This window comes from Budorcas taxicolor, chromosome 11 (assembly GCF_023091745.1).
Source record: "Budorcas taxicolor isolate Tak-1 chromosome 11, Takin1.1, whole genome shotgun sequence".
NCBI classification, from domain to species: domain Eukaryota; kingdom Metazoa; phylum Chordata; class Mammalia; order Artiodactyla; family Bovidae; genus Budorcas; species Budorcas taxicolor.
Genome location: NC_068920.1, coordinates 21,066,479 through 21,085,922, shown reverse-complemented (window position 1 = coordinate 21,085,922; position 19,444 = coordinate 21,066,479). Strand labels below are relative to the sequence as shown.

At 40.3% G+C, this 19,444-nt stretch overlaps 1 protein-coding gene across 1 annotated transcript in view; it reads left to right on the top strand.

Moving 5' to 3' along the window:
• Positions 1-19,444, top strand: part of KIF13A (kinesin family member 13A) — a 196,567-nt gene that overhangs the window by 76,088 nt on the left and 101,035 nt on the right. Inside the window, exon 3 of the mRNA XM_052647866.1 lies at positions 4,638-4,650. Within this exon, the coding sequence (XP_052503826.1) occupies positions 4,638-4,650 (13 nt within the window). The remainder of the gene's footprint in view (positions 1-4,637; positions 4,651-19,444) is intronic.

Here is a 19,444-nt window from a genome sequence, read left to right as displayed (position 1 = left end):
TAGGATCGTTGTCATTGTAATATGCTATTTATACTGCTTTATTTATTTAACTCTCTTGTTAAACTCTTATATAGCCTACTAAATTCAGTACCCACTCCTCATTTCAAGACCTGGCCAGATACAGGTCCAGCTTATCTTTACAGTCCCATATCCATGTATGTGTGTGTGTGTGTGTGTGTGTCTTGTGTCTTCAAACTGAACCTGCATTTCTGAGTCTAGCTGACTTCTGAGGCTCTTGAGGACTTGATCCTAGCTAACATCCCATTGAACTTCTCTGTGTAAAATGCTCATCTAGAGAAATAATTCTATTTAAATAAGACATAGGAAATGGTCTCCATTTTCTGACAGTCCTTGACACCTTCCCCAAACTTTGGAATTGTGAGATTGTGGTGATGATGAAAGAAAGGCTTCACATCTAGATTATGTTTAAGCCACAAGTGTACAAACTTACTTCTGAGTTCTTCCTGTGAGTTCAGTACTACATAACTGGGTGGGCTTGGGGTCTGAGATATCATGCAAGTAGTATGTGGCACGGCCTCTGCTTTCAAGAGTTTAAGTCTTAAGGATGCACAAGACTCGAATTCAGACAGGACCACTGAAGGTGATAGGACTTTATGCGTGGCCGTGATGTTAGGCTCTTTTGTTGACCATAGGAATCCTCAGCTATCAGAGCTGGTGAAGGCCATGGTCTCAAACAATTGGTGAGGAATTGAGAGTGGAGCCTGGAGCTGGGTTTTGGAGAGGGGCGATTTGCTCAGGCAGAAGGGAGAGACCAAGTGAGTGAAAGGCATGGAAGTTATAAGAGTTGTGTGGGGAGTGCATGAAGTGTGAGTGACCTTGAAGAGGCCCATCAGCTTTTTTATCCTGAGAGAGGAAAGAACCTTCGGTGTTTACAAAGTAGAGTTAGCGTCAGTCAGCGTAGAACCACGCGTTCTTATTTTCTCTCTAAGCCTGTGTCTGCAGGTCAGTCAGTGAGTTCTCTTTGATGGGGTGTTCTTTGTAGTTCATTGGATGTTTGCTTAGCCAGGAATATTGCGTCTTTCCCTCAAGGAACCACGTAGGTACCAGCAATCACCTGGACCTAATTGAGAATTAGAAGGAACTCTTTGTTAAGACTTTATTGATATAACCAACAAAGGCTGTAACTTAAAAATATATACTTTTAATATTGATTATGTTCATGATAGATGTTTATATTCATCTTTTTTCATAGATACATGAGAGAAAACTTTTATCTTTACATTACAATATCACATTAGTTTTTCCTTTTTTCCCCTCGAAGGATAACCTGCTGCATTTGGTTATAGTATCAGTGTTACTCATGTTGGAAAATTTTTTCTTCGCAATTACCAGAAAATGATACAGAGCCTCTGGAAATGGGGCAGTAAACTATGGTTCTGGATTAGGATGCTTAGTTTCTTATCAGCTAATTCAAACCTCAAGAAATGTTTATCAGTGAATGAAGTACAGTTGTGATAAACCAAATGACTTACTTTTCCTTCTGCAGCCAGGATCCTTGATCTAAACTAAATGATGAGTAATTTGGGTGGTGGCAGTTTCACTTAGTGACCTGCCTTTTCCCCTTGCATCCTGGTCTCCATTTTTTATTATTAATATTTGATATTTATTTATTTGTTTTGGTTGCGCCAGGTCTTGGCTGTGGCATGTGGGGTCTAGTTCCCTGACCTGAGATCAAAGCCAGGCCATCTGCATTGGGAGTGCCGAGTGTTAGCCACTGGGCCACCCGGGAAGTCCCTCCATTTATTCTTAACAGACCATCCTTAGAAACATAAAGGAAGGTAGCTGAATTATACTGGCATTCCCATATTATGTGCTTTCTTTCTAAGACAAAGAGATACACTTACAAAGTACTTAAAATGCTGAAATAGGATTGGTTTCCTAATAGGAATAAAGAAAACTGTGTTGAAATGTCAATAAGGAAAGGATCGCTTTATTATTGGATGCCAAAGGAGGTCAGCGTACTACTGGCTAAAAACCAGCACTTACTCTTTGCTGCTGGTGATGATTATTATACAGTCGTGAAGCACAGGAGAACCCTGGGGAAATCCCTGGGATTTCTGTGAGCATGTTCCACCCCCATTTGATTCCTTGGTTCATTGTAGCCTTAACGTGAAACATATATTTTACTAATTTGTCCCATGCTGTTTCATATGGTTGGTTTATTGTAGGCCAAGTCAAGCGGCTTTTCTTTACCCTGCTAAATAAAGCCGTGATTTAAATGGCTTTTAAAAAATAAAGCAGGCAATATAAGAGAGGGCTTTATCAAAAGTACTGTGAGTGAGGTTTTTATTATTATTATTATTATTATTGTTCTACCTGTTCAGAACAGATGCCTTTTAGAGCAGTTGTTCCACTTAAAGAAATTTTCTTGGAAGAAACCTCAAGTTTTATGTACAGAGCAGAGACCCATGGCTCTCTTATATTTAAAAACATGCATGCATTGTTATAACAACATCCATGAATGTTTGTCTTGTTTAAAAGGATAGATGCACAGAGTGTTGAAACTTCTTAATAGCAGCTTGAGATACCAGTTTTTCTAGGTAGTTTCCCTCTGAAACCTGAAGACAAAAATCACATTCCTCTTGTCGCTGCCTGCGGTCATGATATAAGGATTCATTTCTTTTTAGCTAATTCATGGAATTTCAAGAAGATAATTCTTTACCTTCATCATTAGAAGAAAGGTCATGATTTTCTTTCCGTAGATTTAAAGGTTAGGGTTATCTACCTAATCGTGGAATCCATGGAGTTTCTTTTCTTGATATTGAGCTCTGGGTTTTATTTGGGGGCCTCATAGTTCTGGGACAGATATTGAACACAGTTCAGTTCAGTTCAGCTCAGTCGCTCACTTGTTTGACTCTGCAACCCCATGGATTGCAGCATGCCAGGCCTCCTTGTCCATTGCCAACTCCCAGAGTTTACTGAAACTCGTGTCCATTGAGTCGGGGATGCCATCCAACCATCTCATCCTCTGTCATTGCCTTCTCCTCCTGCCTTCAATCTTTCCCAGCATCAGGGTCTTTTCTAATGAGTTAGCTCTTCTCATCAGATGGCCAAAGTATTAGAGTTTCAGCTTCAGCATCAGTCCTTCCAATGAACACCCAGGACTGATCTCCTTTAGGATGGACTGGTTGGATCTCCTTGCAGTCCAAGGGACTCTCAAGAGTCTTCTCCAACACTACAATTCTAAAGCATCAATTCTTCAGTACTCAGCTTTATCTATAGTCCAACTCTCTCATCCATACACAACTACTGGAAAAACCATAGTTTTGACTAGACAGACCTTTGTTGGCAAAGTAATGTCTCTGCTTTTTAATATGCTGTCTAGGTTGGTCATAACTTTTTTCCAATGGGGCAAGCATCTTTTAATTTCACGGCTGCAGTCACCATCTAGAGTGATTTTGGAGCCCCCCAAAATAATGGCTGTCACTGTTGCCACTGTTTCCCCATCTATTTGCCATGAAGTGATGGGACCAGATGCTATGATCTTAGTTTTCTGAATGTTGAGTTTTAACCCAACTTTTTCACTCTTCTGTTTCACTTTCATCAAGAGGCTTTTTAGTTCTTCTTTGCTTTCTGCCTTAAGATTGATGTCATCTGCATTTCTGAGGTTATTTATGTTTCTGCCAGCAATCTTGGTTGCAGTTGAACACAATGATGGAGAAAGGGCAATGTGCTGTTCATGCCTATACCTTTTAGTTCCCATACTCTCTGCCCAGGAAAATCTTTTTTTTTTTTTTTTTAATTCTCATGGTTCTATTCCCTATGAAGAAAGGTTAAAGCCACAGGAAAAACCCCCATTTCTTTTTAACAATCATTTTGTTAATGGAGATGGTATTGGAGACTGGTTAAGAATAACTACATCCAGAAGGCCAAGCCCCTGTGATAGAATTACATACCATATTAATCATAGTTCAGCTCCTTAACTTTGTACACAATCAAAACATTTACCGAAGTTAGTCTAATGGTTTGTTAGTTTGAAAACTATTTCCTTTTCAGAGATTTTACTGGATGCAGAGGGTTTTTTTTTTTAATGCAAAATTGAATGATAAAAAAATTCATGTGTGGTTGATGATAAGGATTCAATTTGCTTTTAAATTTATACTCAGAGTTGAAATATGTGAAAATTGTCATCTAAACAATGCTTTCTAAGTGGGGGAGAAATCCCATATTGATTATTTTTCAAAGGAGATATATATATATATATATATATATGTCAATTTAAAAAAAATTCAAATATGAAAATTGATTTTGAGGTATTTAACCACAAGCAATATGATTGCAGCATGTTTCTTTCTTTTTTTTCTGATGCTCTTTTTGTTGGCTATTTTATAATCATTAAAAATACTGAATGACTGGATAGATTCTATTAAGCCAAGGAAGAAACTTATTATGCCCACACTGTGTTTTTGAGCGAATATAAGAGTTTATTGCTTCAGGCAGTGGAGTAAATTTGGCTCTGATCTTTGTGAAGTAGAGCATATATTATTAGATCATGTAATCAAGATGCTGAGTTTGCCTTGTTTTTTTTTCTTTCATTACTTCCTTCTGATGTATCGCTGCTGTGTGGACAACCGTCTCTACTTCTGCTGCTGAAATTTTTTGTTTCCATCGTTCAGGAAACCTCCCAAGGTAAGCACCTACACGGAATTTGGTATGCATGCTGGCCAAGTGTGCCAAAATTTTGAATTTCATCTATCACAGTGACCCCTCTGAAACACCTCTGCTTTTGAGAAGACAGCTCAGCATTCTAATGTAAAACTTAAACCATGAACAGTTAATGTTGGTAATGTTGGTCCTCTACATCTTATAAAGCACTTTCATACGTTATTTCATCCTTGGAACTAATGCATGGGTTTTCAGAACAAACCTATCTGGCTGTTGTTTATATTTTGTTGATGATGACATGAGGCCCAGAGAGAGGAAATAACATGGTAATAACAATAATTCACTGATAGGGTAATGGAGAGTGAAAGTGAAAGTTGCTCAGTTGTGTCCGATTCTTTGCCACCCCATGGACTATAGTCCATGGACTTCTCCAGGCCAGAATACTGGAGTGGGTAGCCTTTCCCTTCTCCAAGGGAAATTTTCCCAACCCAGGGATCAAACCCAGGTCTCCTGCATTGCAGGCGAATTCTTTACCAGCTGAGCCACAAGGGAAACTCAAGAATACTGGAGTGGGTAGCCTATCCCTTCTCCAGCGGATCTTCCCGACCCAGGAATCGAACCGGGCTCTCCTGCATTGCAGGCGGATTCTTTACCAACTGAGCTATGAAGGAAGCCTTCATAGGGTAATGCAAAACTATATAATATCACCACCTAGAAAATGGGAAGACAAAAATGGTAACATCATGGTAGGTTGGTAACTGGGTTATTGACTGGAAAAACTATCTTTTCTGTGTCCTAGTAATCATTGACATCATCAGAAAAATTCTCCAAACTTTTAGAGTTTCAGACGTCTGCCAACTTTATGTGCCCCTTTGGAGTTTCTAGCCAATTGCAAAGCCCACTAATTAGAACTAGCCCCCATGCTTCAGCCAGCCTTTGTTGGCATGTGTGCCAGTGAGAATTAAAGAGTAGGTAGAAAAAGAAGACAATGAGAAGCACGACGTCAGCTGAATGATCAACTCTTGAATGAGTGAAGGCTGATTTCTATTACTGGTGAGTATTTTATTGGTTATCCAAGGGACCCTTAGTACCAAAAGGAAGGACAAATGCAACCAGCCTCTGACCAGTGATGCTGGTTTGGTTTTTGAGACGGGATCAAGTCAGGCTACACCCACATATATTATATGGTCAGAATCTAAGACACGTTGGGTAAAGGGAAGACATCCAGGATAGATTAGACTTACTTAACTCTGGGATTGGCTTCCCTGGTGGCTCAGAGGTTAAAGCGTCTGCCTCCAATGCGGGAGACCTGGGTTCGATCCCTGGGTTGGGAAGATCCCCTGGAGAAGGAAATGGCAATCCACTCCAGTATTCTTGCCTGGAGGATCCCGTGGATGGGGAAGCCTAGTAGGTTACCGTCCACAGGGTCGCAAAGAGTTGGACACGACAGAGCGACTTCACCTTCACCTTATCTCTGGGATTATGAAGGAAAATCTAACTTAGCTTTTGGAGTATTGAGACCTCCCTAAAATGCTAAATGTTATCCTTTATATTTATTGATGGTAGTATGGCAATTGTCCTTGGCCTTAAGAATTCCAGCTCCAGTAAAGAAGCCATGCATTGAACAAATAATATGAAATCTTTTAAGAAAGAGGCAGTGTATGATGTTTAGAAATATAAGCACTCGCCTCCTGGCCAAATCTGAGGAATTAGAAGATTATTCCTGAGCAATCATTGACGTGGTGGGTGTGAATCAGTCATTTCCGAGTCTTTTGCGACCCCTTGGACTGTAGCCCTCCAGGCTCCTCTGTTATGGGATTTCCCAGGCAAGAATGCTGAAGTGGATTGCCATTTCCTACTCCGGGGAATTTTTCCAACCCAGGGATTGAACCCGCATCTCTTGCATTGACAGGCATCTCTTGCACTGACAGGCGGGTACTTTACCACGCCACCTGGGAAGCCCCTATTGATGTGCAAAAGTGTAACCAAAAATGTCTCTGCTATTCAGAAAGATGTGAGCTCCCCTTAAGTAGCTCTTTCTTCCCTTGCTGTTGGTTCCTAAAGGTTTCAGAACAGACAGCCAACCTTGTGATGTATTTAATTCTCTCCTTACAGAAAAAGGCACTAAAATCCTGAGCAGTTCCACATAGGGTTGCTTAATGAAGGAGAAGCAGTGAAATGAAAAAGAGGCACAAAACCACATTTTAAAAAAATCACTAATTGCTTTATATACAGAAATGTTCTGGTTACTTTCTGCTGCTGCTGCTAAGTCGCTTCAGTCGTGTCTGACTCTGGGTGACCCCAGAGATGGCAGCCTACCAGGCTCCCCTGTCCCTGGGATTCTCCAGGCAAGAACACTGGAGTGGGTTGCCATTTCCTTCTTCAATGCAGGAAAGTGAAAAGCGAAAGTGCAGTCGCTCTGTTGTGTCCAACTCTTGGCCACCCCATGGACTGCAGCCCCCCAGGCTCCTCCGTCCATGGGATTTTCCAGGCAGGAGTGCCGGAGTGGGGTGCCATCGCCTTCTACCTGATATATGAGAGTTTCGTGCTTTCACTAGGTGTTCTAGTAGTAGTTCCTATGAAGTGTCATGCAATTTCCAAGATTAAATGAATGGCATTAAATGTAAATATATATATACATGCAAGCACACACTGTGTGTGTGTGCGCATGCACATGCCGTAAGGCACATCTAGAAAGTATGAAGATCATCTTAAATTCAAATCAATGACATAGCAAACTGAAATTTTTTAAAAAGACGCTATGATAGATAAGGTCTTTTCGTGCAGAAACTGTGAATATTGAAAGCAAATGGGAAACATATTTTTAATGATGACTATATAAGCATGAACTTTTACTTATTTCAGACAGTGAGATTTTGACATGCATAATTAGTAAAAGCATCAAAGAAGACAAGTTGGTTTCATTTAACAAATATTCTGGGCAGGGGCCAAGTGCTGCGTGAACCAGACCAGATCCTAGCATTCTAATGGGGTTGGAGTACAGAACATGTGCATAGTGTAACATAAAAGCAAGAAGAAACTGTCTGTCAGACACATAGGATGGAAAGTCCTGTTCTGACTTCTGCAGAACTGACAGCTAAGACCGGGCAAAATATTAAAAACCTATACTTGAACCTGTACATGGCATCTACACAATGACTGTTGAATGAATGAAGAAAAAAAAGAAAGACCTATTGTACCAGAAGGACACTTCACCAGTTTAGTAGAAAGAAGGTTCAAGTTTAGCTAAATTATGTGTTCCCTTCACTGGTGGACAGAACCACTTTGCTAAAGACTAAGCCAGAGAATAGGTGGGGAAACAATGGAAACAGTGACAGATTTTATTTTGGGGGGCTCCAAAATCACTGCAGATGGTGGCTGCAGCCATGAAATTAAAAGATGCTTGCCCTTTGGGAAAAAAGTTATGACCAACTTAGACATATTAAAAAGCAGAGACATTACTTTGCCAACAAAGGTCTATCTAGTCAAAGCTATGTTTGAGAGTTGGACTATAAAGAAAGCTGAGCGCCAAAGAATTGATGCTTTAGAACTGTGGTGTTGGAGAAGGCTCTTGAGAGTCCCTTGGACAGCAAGGAGATCCCACCAATCCATCCTGAAGGAGATCAATCCTGAATATTCATTGGAAGGACTGATGCGGAAGCTGAAACTCCAATATTTTGGCCACCTGATGCGAAGAACTGACTCATTAGTAAAGACCCCGATGCTGGGAAAGATTGAAGAGAGGAGGAGAAGCGGGTGACAGAGGATGAGATGGTTGGATGGCATCAGCAACTCAATGGGCATAAGTTTGAGTAAACTCTGGGAGTTGGCAATGGACAGGGAGGCCTGGCGTGCTGCAGTCCATGGGGTCGCACAGAGTCGGACAAGACTGAACGACTGAACTGAGCCAGAGGAAACACTCTGTCCTAGTTCCGTTCTCAAGGAGACCCAAATGCCCTGCTGGGTTGTAATCCTGATCCTCTTCTGTGGCCTGTCCCCAGAGGGAAAGTGCCCATTGGACCTTACAAATCTCACCAGCAATTTGGATTTTCTTGTCATTACATTAATTTGTGTCTTCCTGAGTAATATCTGCCTTTTCCGGTAGTCTGTGTTCAGACGATTATTGAAATCATGCCTAATGATGATGGTAAATAATAATCACTTCCCTATTGTATTTTCTGTTTGTATTATGTGTGAGGATTTTGCACGTTTTACTTAAAAATATTCTAAGGTAGAGGTGTGATTAGGAGAAAGGAGGGGCTGTCTCTCGGAATATTTGGTTGAGTTATCACTGTTCCTACCCAACTGCTATACCGGAAAGAAGTCTCACAGTCTTCTTATCTATCTTTGGAACTGTACTCTTAGAATGCTATGCTATTTTCATTGTTTCTATTAATAGTAGCTGTCTTTAATTCAGCACTTAGAATATGCCAGATCCACTTTAAATCCAAATTAAAATTTAATGCAAACTTGGATGCCTTCAGAGAAATAGGGGCAAAATCAGTGGCTGCCAGGAGGAGTGAGAGGAGAGGAGAGATGAATAAATAGGTTAAGTACAGGATTTTTAGAGCAGTGAAACTGTTCTGTATGCTGCTATAAAGGTAGATATAAGCCATTAGGTGTTTATCAAAACTCATGGGACTGTATAACTCAAAAGAGTGAACCTTGATGTATGGCGTTTAGTTGTTAATAATGTATTGGTATTGGTTTATTGATTATAATAAATATAGCATAACTAATACAAGTTATTAGTAACCACAGAAACTGCTGAGGGGGTGTTTGCGAAGAGGGGGTATATGGCAACTCTGCACTAGCTGATCAGTTTTTCTGTAAACCTAAAACTGCTTTAAAACATAAAGTGTTAATTATAAAAAAATAGATGTACTTGCTATTCACAGAATAAAATAGAAAAAACGATGTGGAAAGCATTTGACAAAGTTCAACTCTTGTTTATGTTATAAACTTGCAGCAGGTTGTAGCAGGTAGAAACCTCCTCAAGGTGGTAATGGGCATGTATTAAACATATACAGCTGTCATCATATTTAATAGTAAAAGACTGAACACTTTCCATCCAAAGATGCAAAATAGGTGAGGATTTAGCCACTTCTCTTCAGCATTGACTGGACTTCTTAGCCAGTGTAATTAGGCAAGAAAGAGAAAAGAAATTCAGATCAGAATGGAGGAAGCAAAAGCATCTTTATTTGTAGACAATAAGGTCATGTATTTGATAAACATTAAAGAATCTCTGAATAAGCTTCTAGAACTTACAAGTGGTAGGGTGGCAGGAAAAAGGTCAAAATACAGATTGTACCCTTTAAAATAGCATGAGCCATTAGAAAATAAAAATGAACAGCAACCCAATAATTTACAGTAGCTTCAGAAACATTAGATATTTAGGGATATACTTAGTTGAAAATGAACAATACCTTTTTATTAGCATCTCAGATATAGTTGACCATAGGATTGCAGGCAGATGTGCCAAGAGATGGAGAAAATATCAACTGTATTCAGAGAATGACATCGCATAGAGTTGGACTACTGGTCCCTGGAAGGGAATCCTGGGTGACACAGCTAGAAGGAGGTTGAGGAGCTTCGCTGACGGTCCACTGGTTAGGACTCTGAGCTTTCACTGCCAAGGGCATGATTTCAATCCCTGGTGAGGGAATTAAGATCCCATAAGCTGTGTGACATGGCCAAAAAAAAAAAAAAGAGGAGGAGGTTGAAACCAAATCCTGCTGTGGAGGGCCTTGATACCAGGATTGCATCTCGATACATTCCGTGTCTCTGTTTTGAACAAAACAGTGGCCTGATTCAAACTCCCTTTCAGGTTAATCTGAAAGCAGAGCTTAAAATAAATTGGGTTTGGTCAGTGGGTGGGAAAAGGATGGTATTCAATAAAATGAGCCAGGGACAAGGTAAATTCATTACCTCTTTTTCAATACAATGAGAGATAGTGAGGGCCTGTATTGGTGCGGTGCCATGAGAGAAGAGGAAGGGAAGAATGATCAGAACATTGCAGAGCGAAAGTGTCCAGGACTTGGATGCTGATAGCACGTGGGAGAAGACAGTGCCGCAAGAGGAGGCAGAGATGAGTCTGGAGTTTGAAGCCGAGTAACTGAAAATTCAGCAGGAACTGAAGAAGAAAGATCTGGTTTGGAGCAAGGCAAAGTGAAAGAGCACAGTTTTAGAATGAATTGAATTAGAAATGATGGCAAAGCATCTGAGAGACGCCTAGCAGGTAATTCACAGTTTGTAGTCTGCCCTAGAAAGGTCAGGTACATCCTGATGGGAAGGAGATAGGAGGTAAAGGAAGAGCGATTGATTATGTTGTCAAGGAAGAAAGGGTTAAGTAGGATAGAAGACGTGAGAAAATAGGGGTGAGCAGGGTCCCATCCTGTTTTCGGGAATGGATGGGGAAGAGTCAGTGAAAACTCAGAAGAGAAACCTGAGACAAAGGCTCTTTATTTTAAACTAACGAGGAGGCATAAAGCAGGTGTCTCTATGTTTGTCTAAAAGCTTATTTTTCTTTTTAAGGAAAGTAGAAGGCAATGGCACCCCACTCAGTGCTCTTGCCTGGAAAATCCCATGGATTTGTCTCAGGTACCCCAGTGGTGCTGCTGCTCATGGTGACACCAAGGACACTTAAACTATTCTCGCCGAATTGTGTTTCTTTTGTTCTTAAAAGTTATTTTTTCTAGTGTTGTATTAGGACAAGGAAAAAATATTCTTCTGGTTGAACTGGAGAGTAAGATTGAACATTTTTTTCAAATTGCACGTGCATGTACAATAGAAAGAGAAATTTCCACAAATGTATCCTTGTATAAATTGTTTTGTACTACTTATTTGGATTTTCTTTTTGGTGTTACATTTTGTAAATTTGTACTCCAGAGTAGAGAAACATTTATTTCGGCATGGGCCTAGTGCATACCATTTAATCCTTTCACCAGTAGCATATCATGCAATGTTTATTAGAGCATGTTCTGCTGCTGCTAAGTCGCTTCAGTCGTGTCCGACTCTGTGTGACCCCATAGACGGCAGCCCACCAGGCTCCCCCGTCTCTGGGATTCTCCAGGCAAGAACACTAGAGTGGGTTGCCATTTCCTTCTCCAATGCATGAAAGTGAAAAGTGAAAGGGAAGTCGCTCAGTCATGTCCGACTCTTGGCGACCCCATGGACTGCAGCCCACCAGGCTTCTCCATCCATGGGATTTTCCAGGCAAGAGCACTGGAGTGGGGTGCCATTGCCTTCTACTTCCCTTAAAAAGAAAAATAAGCTTTTAGACAAACATAGAGACACCTGCTTTATGCCTCCTTGTTAATTTAAAATAAAGAGCCTTTGTCTCAGAATTTTCAGAGTTGAGATAGGTGTGTTTTTCCTTATTGTATGTGTGTGAAGATCTTTGTCTAGATATGTGTTATGCACGCTCTATTGATGGAAACCAGGAAAATGTCCCAGTCATAGGAGCTTTGCCTTTCAAAGCCCAGTTCCAGGTCTCCCTGACGGCCCTCTGAATGTCAGACATGTTCTCGGACACTTCGCTTTTCATGCCTCTGTCATCTCTGGCACAAGTATCTTACTTTCCCAGGGAGCTACACGGAAACACATGCAGAGAAAAACAAATGAATTCTTCCTCCTTTTTCTGTTTTCTTCTTCACCCTTCAGTATTTGTTGAGGACTATCCATGTGCCAAGTGAGCACTTTGGAGCTGGAAGAAATGTCTGAACTGAGCCCATTCAGAGTCTGAGACTAAGGAGATGGAGGCTTAAGGAGTGAATTGGCCCAGACCATCCAGTGAAAGAGCTTTGGGCTGCAATTCTAGGCCTTCTGATTGCTGCTACTGTCTTGTAAAGTGGTTTTTCTGGTTTGGGGGTTTTATGGAGTGAAGAAAACAGGAAAGAGTAAGAAGGAAGAGTCTGAAGCAGAAGTTAATATCTGCAAGATCACTTTGTTTACAATCACATTCTTCGTTACACCGTTTGCTCATTTTTAAAGCCATGATCATCATTTTAACATCTCTATAAGTTAATGTAAGAGTCTTTTGAACAATTTGATCTTACTCATTAAACTCACTTTGAAGTGAAAATCTTAGTAGCTCAGTTGTGTCTGACTCTGTGTGACCCTATGGACTATATCCCACCAGACTCGTCTATCCATGGGATTCTCCAGGCAAGAATACTGGAGTGGGTTGCCATGCTCTTCTCCAAGGGATCTTCCTGTTTTTTATTTACAAGCCCTGTTAGGAACTATTGAATTTAAGGGTGTTTAATCCCTCTTTTTTACCCCCCTCTTCGAATTACATAAGTTTGTTGGCAAAATCTTGAACAGGAGAAAATGACAGCATAACAAAATAAAATTGTTACTTTTTGGAGGCAGTATCCTTTCAAGGGTCATACTGCCGTACCAAAAAACCTGACTTTACCAAAAAAGGCTCAGAAATAAGGAGGGAGAAATCACTCTATACAGCTTATGCCATCTGAAGTGCAGTTTCATTCAGACTCATTTTGCAGTCTGTGACCACCATCATTTTCATCATTCACTTTGTGCATTTCTGAAAACTGAGTGGTGGCCTGAAATGAGGTGAGTTCTAGACCTGTTCTGTCCAGTACAGCAGCCACTTAGCCACACGTAGCATTTGAACATGTGCTATGTGGCTAGTCAAAACTGAGATTTTTGTGAGTGTAAAAATACACACCAGACATCAAAGACTTGGTATGAGGGAAGAAGTAAATATTTTTAAAAGTGTATTAGGTTAAATTAAAACATTATTTAAATTGCTTTATCTCTTGACTTTTGAGTGTGCCTACAGACACCAATTTAAATTACATTTGTAGCTTGGATCATATTTCTGTTTCAGACCAAACACATAGCTGAATATGGAACTTCTTTTTAGTATCCATCCTGAGGTTTTTGCTCAGTTTCTCTTACCCTGTTAAATGCAGCCACTCTGCTGCCACCCCTTACATTTCTGCCTTTATATCTGAGCCCATGAGTGTTGCAGCTGTATGAATTGAATGGCAGCATAGCCCTACCCCACTGCATTTTTTCCTAGGAGGCATTTTTACTTTATTCATTCAAATGTCATTTATTAATGACTATAATTGAGAACGTTTGTGGAAAGTACAGTGTGAAGAATTTGTGGGGCTCAAGAGGCAATTTAACTAGTGGTGCCTGCTCTCTGGACCTCCCAGTATGGTGAGGAAGATTAAACATGTACAGCGTGGTAAGTGGTGGAAAACAGATCATGCTAAACACCATCATGTCGACATGGCACGAATGCAGGGCTTTAATTCTTTTTGGTCTGGCTCGGTTCTCCAATAGTGTGGTGACATGTGAACACATTTGGCACACCACGTCTCTCATAGTCATTGTACTCTTTCAAACGAACAGTTGAAGTAACCACCAACAGGACATGGGCTCGCCGATATTTATAAAACCGGAGAAATGGGGTTTGTGGAGAGATCTCAGGTGCAGTTCCAGAGTCGACAGCAGCCAGAACAAGCTGTGAGTAGCAAGCAGCTCAGTCTGCAGATGTGAACAGTGGGTGAATTGTACCCGGAGAGGAGGATGGCAGGATCGTGTGAGCACAGAGAGACACACTTCTTCGTGCAAAGCCCAGCCAGCCCACATAGAGTGGACTTTTTTCCCCCTATGGGAAGCCCTTTTCATTCTGGACTTGGGGGCTAGGAAGTACACAGTGAGGCTTGTGTTGATCCTTTTGATGAGGAACTCGGTGAACTGTAGCAGCTCTCTTCTCATGGCCGTATGAACCTTCTTTGCCTTTTCATTTTTCTTTATTTGACTCAGCAAATACAGAGCACCGGTCTACTGTGTCTGTGCCTGTAAGGATTAAAGAAGTGAATTAGCACAGTAACCTGGCTCAGGAAACCTCCAAGCTTGATGAGAAAGTAACACGCTTAGGATGGTGCCTGCTGTATAATAAACACTCTGTAAATGGAAACTGTGCTGTTCTGTTAACTGGGAGAGAAGTCCGTCCATAGAGACTGTCAAAACGGATAGCAGTAGCTGCCGTAGACTTGAGTTTTACTGTGCGCCATGCGTTGTATTGGTAGACACTTTGCTTAAATGCCCACAGCCCTCATTTAATATAAAATGTGTGCTTATTCCGGTGGACTGTGTATTCGAGAGGTGAAGCTATTGGCTGAAAGAGCACAGAGGAGGGAAGTCGAGGACGCACTGGAGGAGGTGACATTTGGGCAGGTCTTGAAGAATGGCCAGGGGGTGAAGAGAGCCAAGGCTCTGTCAGAGGGGAGATTTTCTTAGACTTCCACGTTTTCCCTTCTCCTTTTTACCCCTGGACTTCCCACCGTGCTCATCCACCCAGAAGATTTCTTGGTCATTGGTGGAGCCTCTCAGAGCTGGAGAGATGCCTGACTCTTGACATAATATGCTGGTGAATAGGGGAACTTGCTCCTGTGTTTTGGGAAAGGAGTGGGAATGCAGTAAACACACAGATCATGTCTGTAGGGTGACATTGGTCTTGTCACTTTCACAGTTGAGTGGGAACAGGCTTTGACCAAGTACTGTTGGGTAATCTACTACCCTACTCACCAGTGTGGCCTGTTTTATTTAAGCAGCTGTCGTGTGTGACAACACAGATTTACAAGATCATCTTTAAGTGAATGGCCATTCACTGTGAAGTTGCTTTAAAAAGTAAATTCTCAGAGTATTTTTGTTTGGTGGGATTGTGGGCTGTAAAGTCATTAGGAAAACCAAGGTCTTGACCTCTTAGAATTAGTAATGTAGAGGAACAAAGGGACTCTCTTATACATGTTAACACATACAGTCTGGCCAGAGAGGTATGAAATTCAGAGTAAGAAGAAATAGTGTCCTTAAGAAAGGTTTCATAAGGGTGTGACATTTGAGAAGATGCTAAAATAATTTAATAAGGAGAAATTAGAAAGGGAGTATGCTTTGATGCATTTTGCAAAAACTTTGATATGTATGTTTGGAGGTGTTTCTTTGCCTAAAATTAAATTATCTTGAGAAAAGTATTGGGTTAATCACTTTCTGCCTGGAGAGGAGTTGAAAAGTACAAAAATTATTTTGGGGAAAAAAACCATGTTTTTGGTTTTCAAGAATTCTTTTGTTTTGTCTTTATAACTAGACCAAAAGCAACTAGAGGACAGAAACACATGCCTAACGTGTCTTTGAGTTCCCTGTAGTACCTCAAACCGAGAGCAGTGGCAATTAGCCATTGGTTGAATGCTTTCTGGATCACCTGTTTTATAATTGGAGAAAGTGTGCAATTAGTGAAAGTGTGCAAGTAGAAAGAGGTATGCAGTTGAAAGTACCTTTACATTTGGTATTTATGGATCAGAAAAATGATTACAGGTCACATTTCTTAGAACCCTGATGCCCTCTCTTTCTTCAAGGAACGTAAAAGATGCTTTTTTTCTTTTTTTAAAATGGCAATTTGAATTTTGCTGACATGCCAGTGAAATGAGACTTTTCAATAAGAGTGGAGTTTCTCTGCGGTGCATCCTGCCTCTGTGTCCTAAGGCATGTTTGCCTCAGAGTGTGTATCACCCACCACATCTGCCTTATTGAAAACAGCTTGTGATCACTTTACAGGATGTTCAGTGGTTCACAGAGATGCAAAGTGAACATTTTTGGAAGTGTGCTGAAAGTGGGACCAATGTGTCCATCAAGTTTCAGAGAATTAAATGCTGGTCTGAGTTTTACGAGCTGGAAACTAAGAGGAGGGAGTGGGATTCCAAGCAGGTGGAGCCACATTTCATTGAAAACAGTGAAGACAGTGGTTTTCAGATTTTAAAAACAACTGGGGAGCATCTGTACCTTTGGTTCTTTTTCTAGCTGAAGGCTCTTGGAAAATGTGGGTTGCTTTACCAAAAAAGTTCACAGTGTTGATTGGCATTGGTGAAATATGAAAATTATACTTGGTTTATACAGATTTGATTTTTGGGGGAGAGGTCAGTTGTATGCATTAAAAAGTCCCCCATCTCCTATACTCAAGATGCCAGTGACTTCATAATGAATAGGTAAAATAAATATTTAGGAATTCTAGTGAAATTAGTTAGAAGTCTTGAATAAATATATTTCTCTAGTATAATGTGCTGGCTTCAGAAAAAGTGATTTATTTCCTTGTTATTTGAAGTGGTTAGTTTCCAAAGAATAACTCTCAGGAAAATAGTTATCTCTTTTGAAATGTCAATGATTTTTTTTGAACTTTTTATTTTGTCCTGGGGTATAGTCGATTAACAACGTTGTGATAGTTTCAGGTGAACAGTGAAGGGACTCAGGCATACGTGCATATCTATCCGTCCTCTTCTAAATCCTTCTCCCATCCAGGCTGCCACATAACATTGAGCAGAGTTCCTTGTGCTATATAGTAGGACCTTGTTGGTTATCCTCTTTTAATACAGCAGTGTGTACATGACTATCCCAAACTCCCTAACTATTCCTTCCCATTGGCAACTGGAAATGTCAATGGTTTCTGTGTGAGAAAATCAAAATTTCTTTAAGACCTAAGAAAACCAAGTCCTCTTTTGTTACAAACCTTTGTGATTAAGTTAAATAATTAATTTTTTTTAAGCCAGGAAAAGAAAGATAATTGTTTGTGAACACTAGTTTATTTATAGTACTAACAAGATAGCAGGGGAAATGATCATGCTACCTAAGATAAATTATTTTAAACTTTACATACTATTTTCATAAGTCATACCAAATAATTATTCTCACAACAAATAATTATACTTGATGTGGTCATACTAGTTTATGCTCGTGAACCCTGGAATGATGGTGCCGGAGAGGACTCATCTAGTGACCAAATCTGTATTTGACCTTTAAAGGCAACAAGTTCCCCAAAAACCTGCATCTGAAAGTAATGAAACATCTAAAAATCTGTCTTGCAGTTTGAACTTCTACTTTTTCCTAAAAGTTCCTCATGTCCATTCCGTGTTCTTGTCTGCATTTCAACTTCTTCTCCTGGTATTATGTTTATTTATTGAGAAAATATTATGTACAGTGACTGCTCTGTATGAGGTATGACCCAGACACTAGCATAAGACAAAGCCCCTGGCCCCAACAGGTTTGCCTTTAAGTGGAGCTGAGACCCACACAAGAAGAACTAAGCCGTGAAACAGGACATGTGAACTAAAGCTGTGGGAGATGTAGAGTGCTATGGAATTTCATAGAAGGGTTGGCGGGGGAATCACTGGCAGCCTTTGTTAAAGAAAAAAATGACAGCAAAAATCTTTCCAGTTGCTTTGAGTTTTTAGGGAAATCCTTCAGATTTCTGGGCTTAACTTTCTTATGATAAATGTTGAGTAGAATCATAACCCATACTCCGTGACTGGCTTGAGGCGTGCCTATTCTAAAATGCTTGTGATCACAGGTTTTGAAATTTGAGACATAATTCAGTCTAGGGAGAGGCCAGTATTTGGCAGGCAGTGAACAAGTGTGTCTGCCAGTACTATCAGAGCCCTTTGAGAAAACGTTTTTAACATTTGTCTGAATTTGGGAGTGGGGGCAAGCGCCTAAAATGAAAATTTCATCTTCCTTTTTATGATCAAAAACACCTTTAGACTCTTAACTAGTTTGTTAGAAATGAAAGTTGGCACAGAATTTGGAATGATTATTATTAAGGGTAGACCCCCAGTTTTAGAATGGATTTCATTTTATTTCAAGTGACATTACTGTGAATATAGCTTTCTAATCTTGTATGCAGAATAGCAAACTGTTATCAGGAAATTTCTGGTAGGTGTGAAAAATTAGCATACAGGAGATAAATTGTGATTTCACTGTATGTAGCAGCTACTAAGAGGAATTCATTGGAGTCTCGAGGGAAACAGTATCTAGAAATTGGAAAGGAGCCTCTGTTGGCCATTTAAAGTCAGGAGAGTTGACTTAAGTCAAAAGGAAAGGAAAATACCCTGGAATTGAAAGTTAAGTGTTATAAAGATGCCATCAAAGGGAGGTTGTGGAATCTCCTTTTCTGGAAATGTTTAAAAACAAGACAGATCTTCATCTCTCAGGAGAAGTGTTGAAATTCTGTCCTGCCTTGAGGCAGGAAGATTAACTGGATTATGCCTGTGTGGTCTCTCAAGTCTTTGGAAGAGCCCTAGATTGCAGTAAATATTTCACACTCTGTTGGCTGGAACTGTTGTTTCATAGCTGTTCATTTTAACCTTGGTTATTATGAGACCAGAGTGAATGTTTGTATACATAACAAAATTGAATTTGGATTTGAGGTTGATGATATAAGTTGTGTGTGGACCTGAATCCATTTAAAACCACTGAAGTACAGGTGGGGCTGAAACTATTCAGAGTGTAACTTAGTCTTTTGGTGATGTGGAAGGTACTTGCTCTCTTCCAAGGTCTCAGTGCCAGTAATCATTTAATAAATAATTATAAAGCAACTACTGTGGACACTGCATGATACAAATAATTAGGTATGGTTCCTGCTTTCAAGGACCTTTGTCTAACAGTGGAGGTAAAACCTATGCACAGATCATATACATGGTAAGTGAAAAAATAATTGTGATGGGAGTCACAGAAATAGGATTTAACAGTGTTGTGAGAGTTCAGAGAAGAGAAAGCTGATCCTTTTGGGTTTAACCAAAGAATGCTTCCTGGATGAAAAATATATTGGCATGGGCCTTAAGGAGTATGAAGCATTTTAAAGGGTGGAAACGAAGCAAATGACAGGGGTGGAATTGTACCTAGTAACTCCGAGGTTCGGACAAGTTCAGCTGAAGCATATGGCTGTTGGGAGACTTAGGCTGGAAAGTTCCCTTAGGGCCAGTTTCTAGGGCCAGGTCAAAGTGTTTGTTTCTGA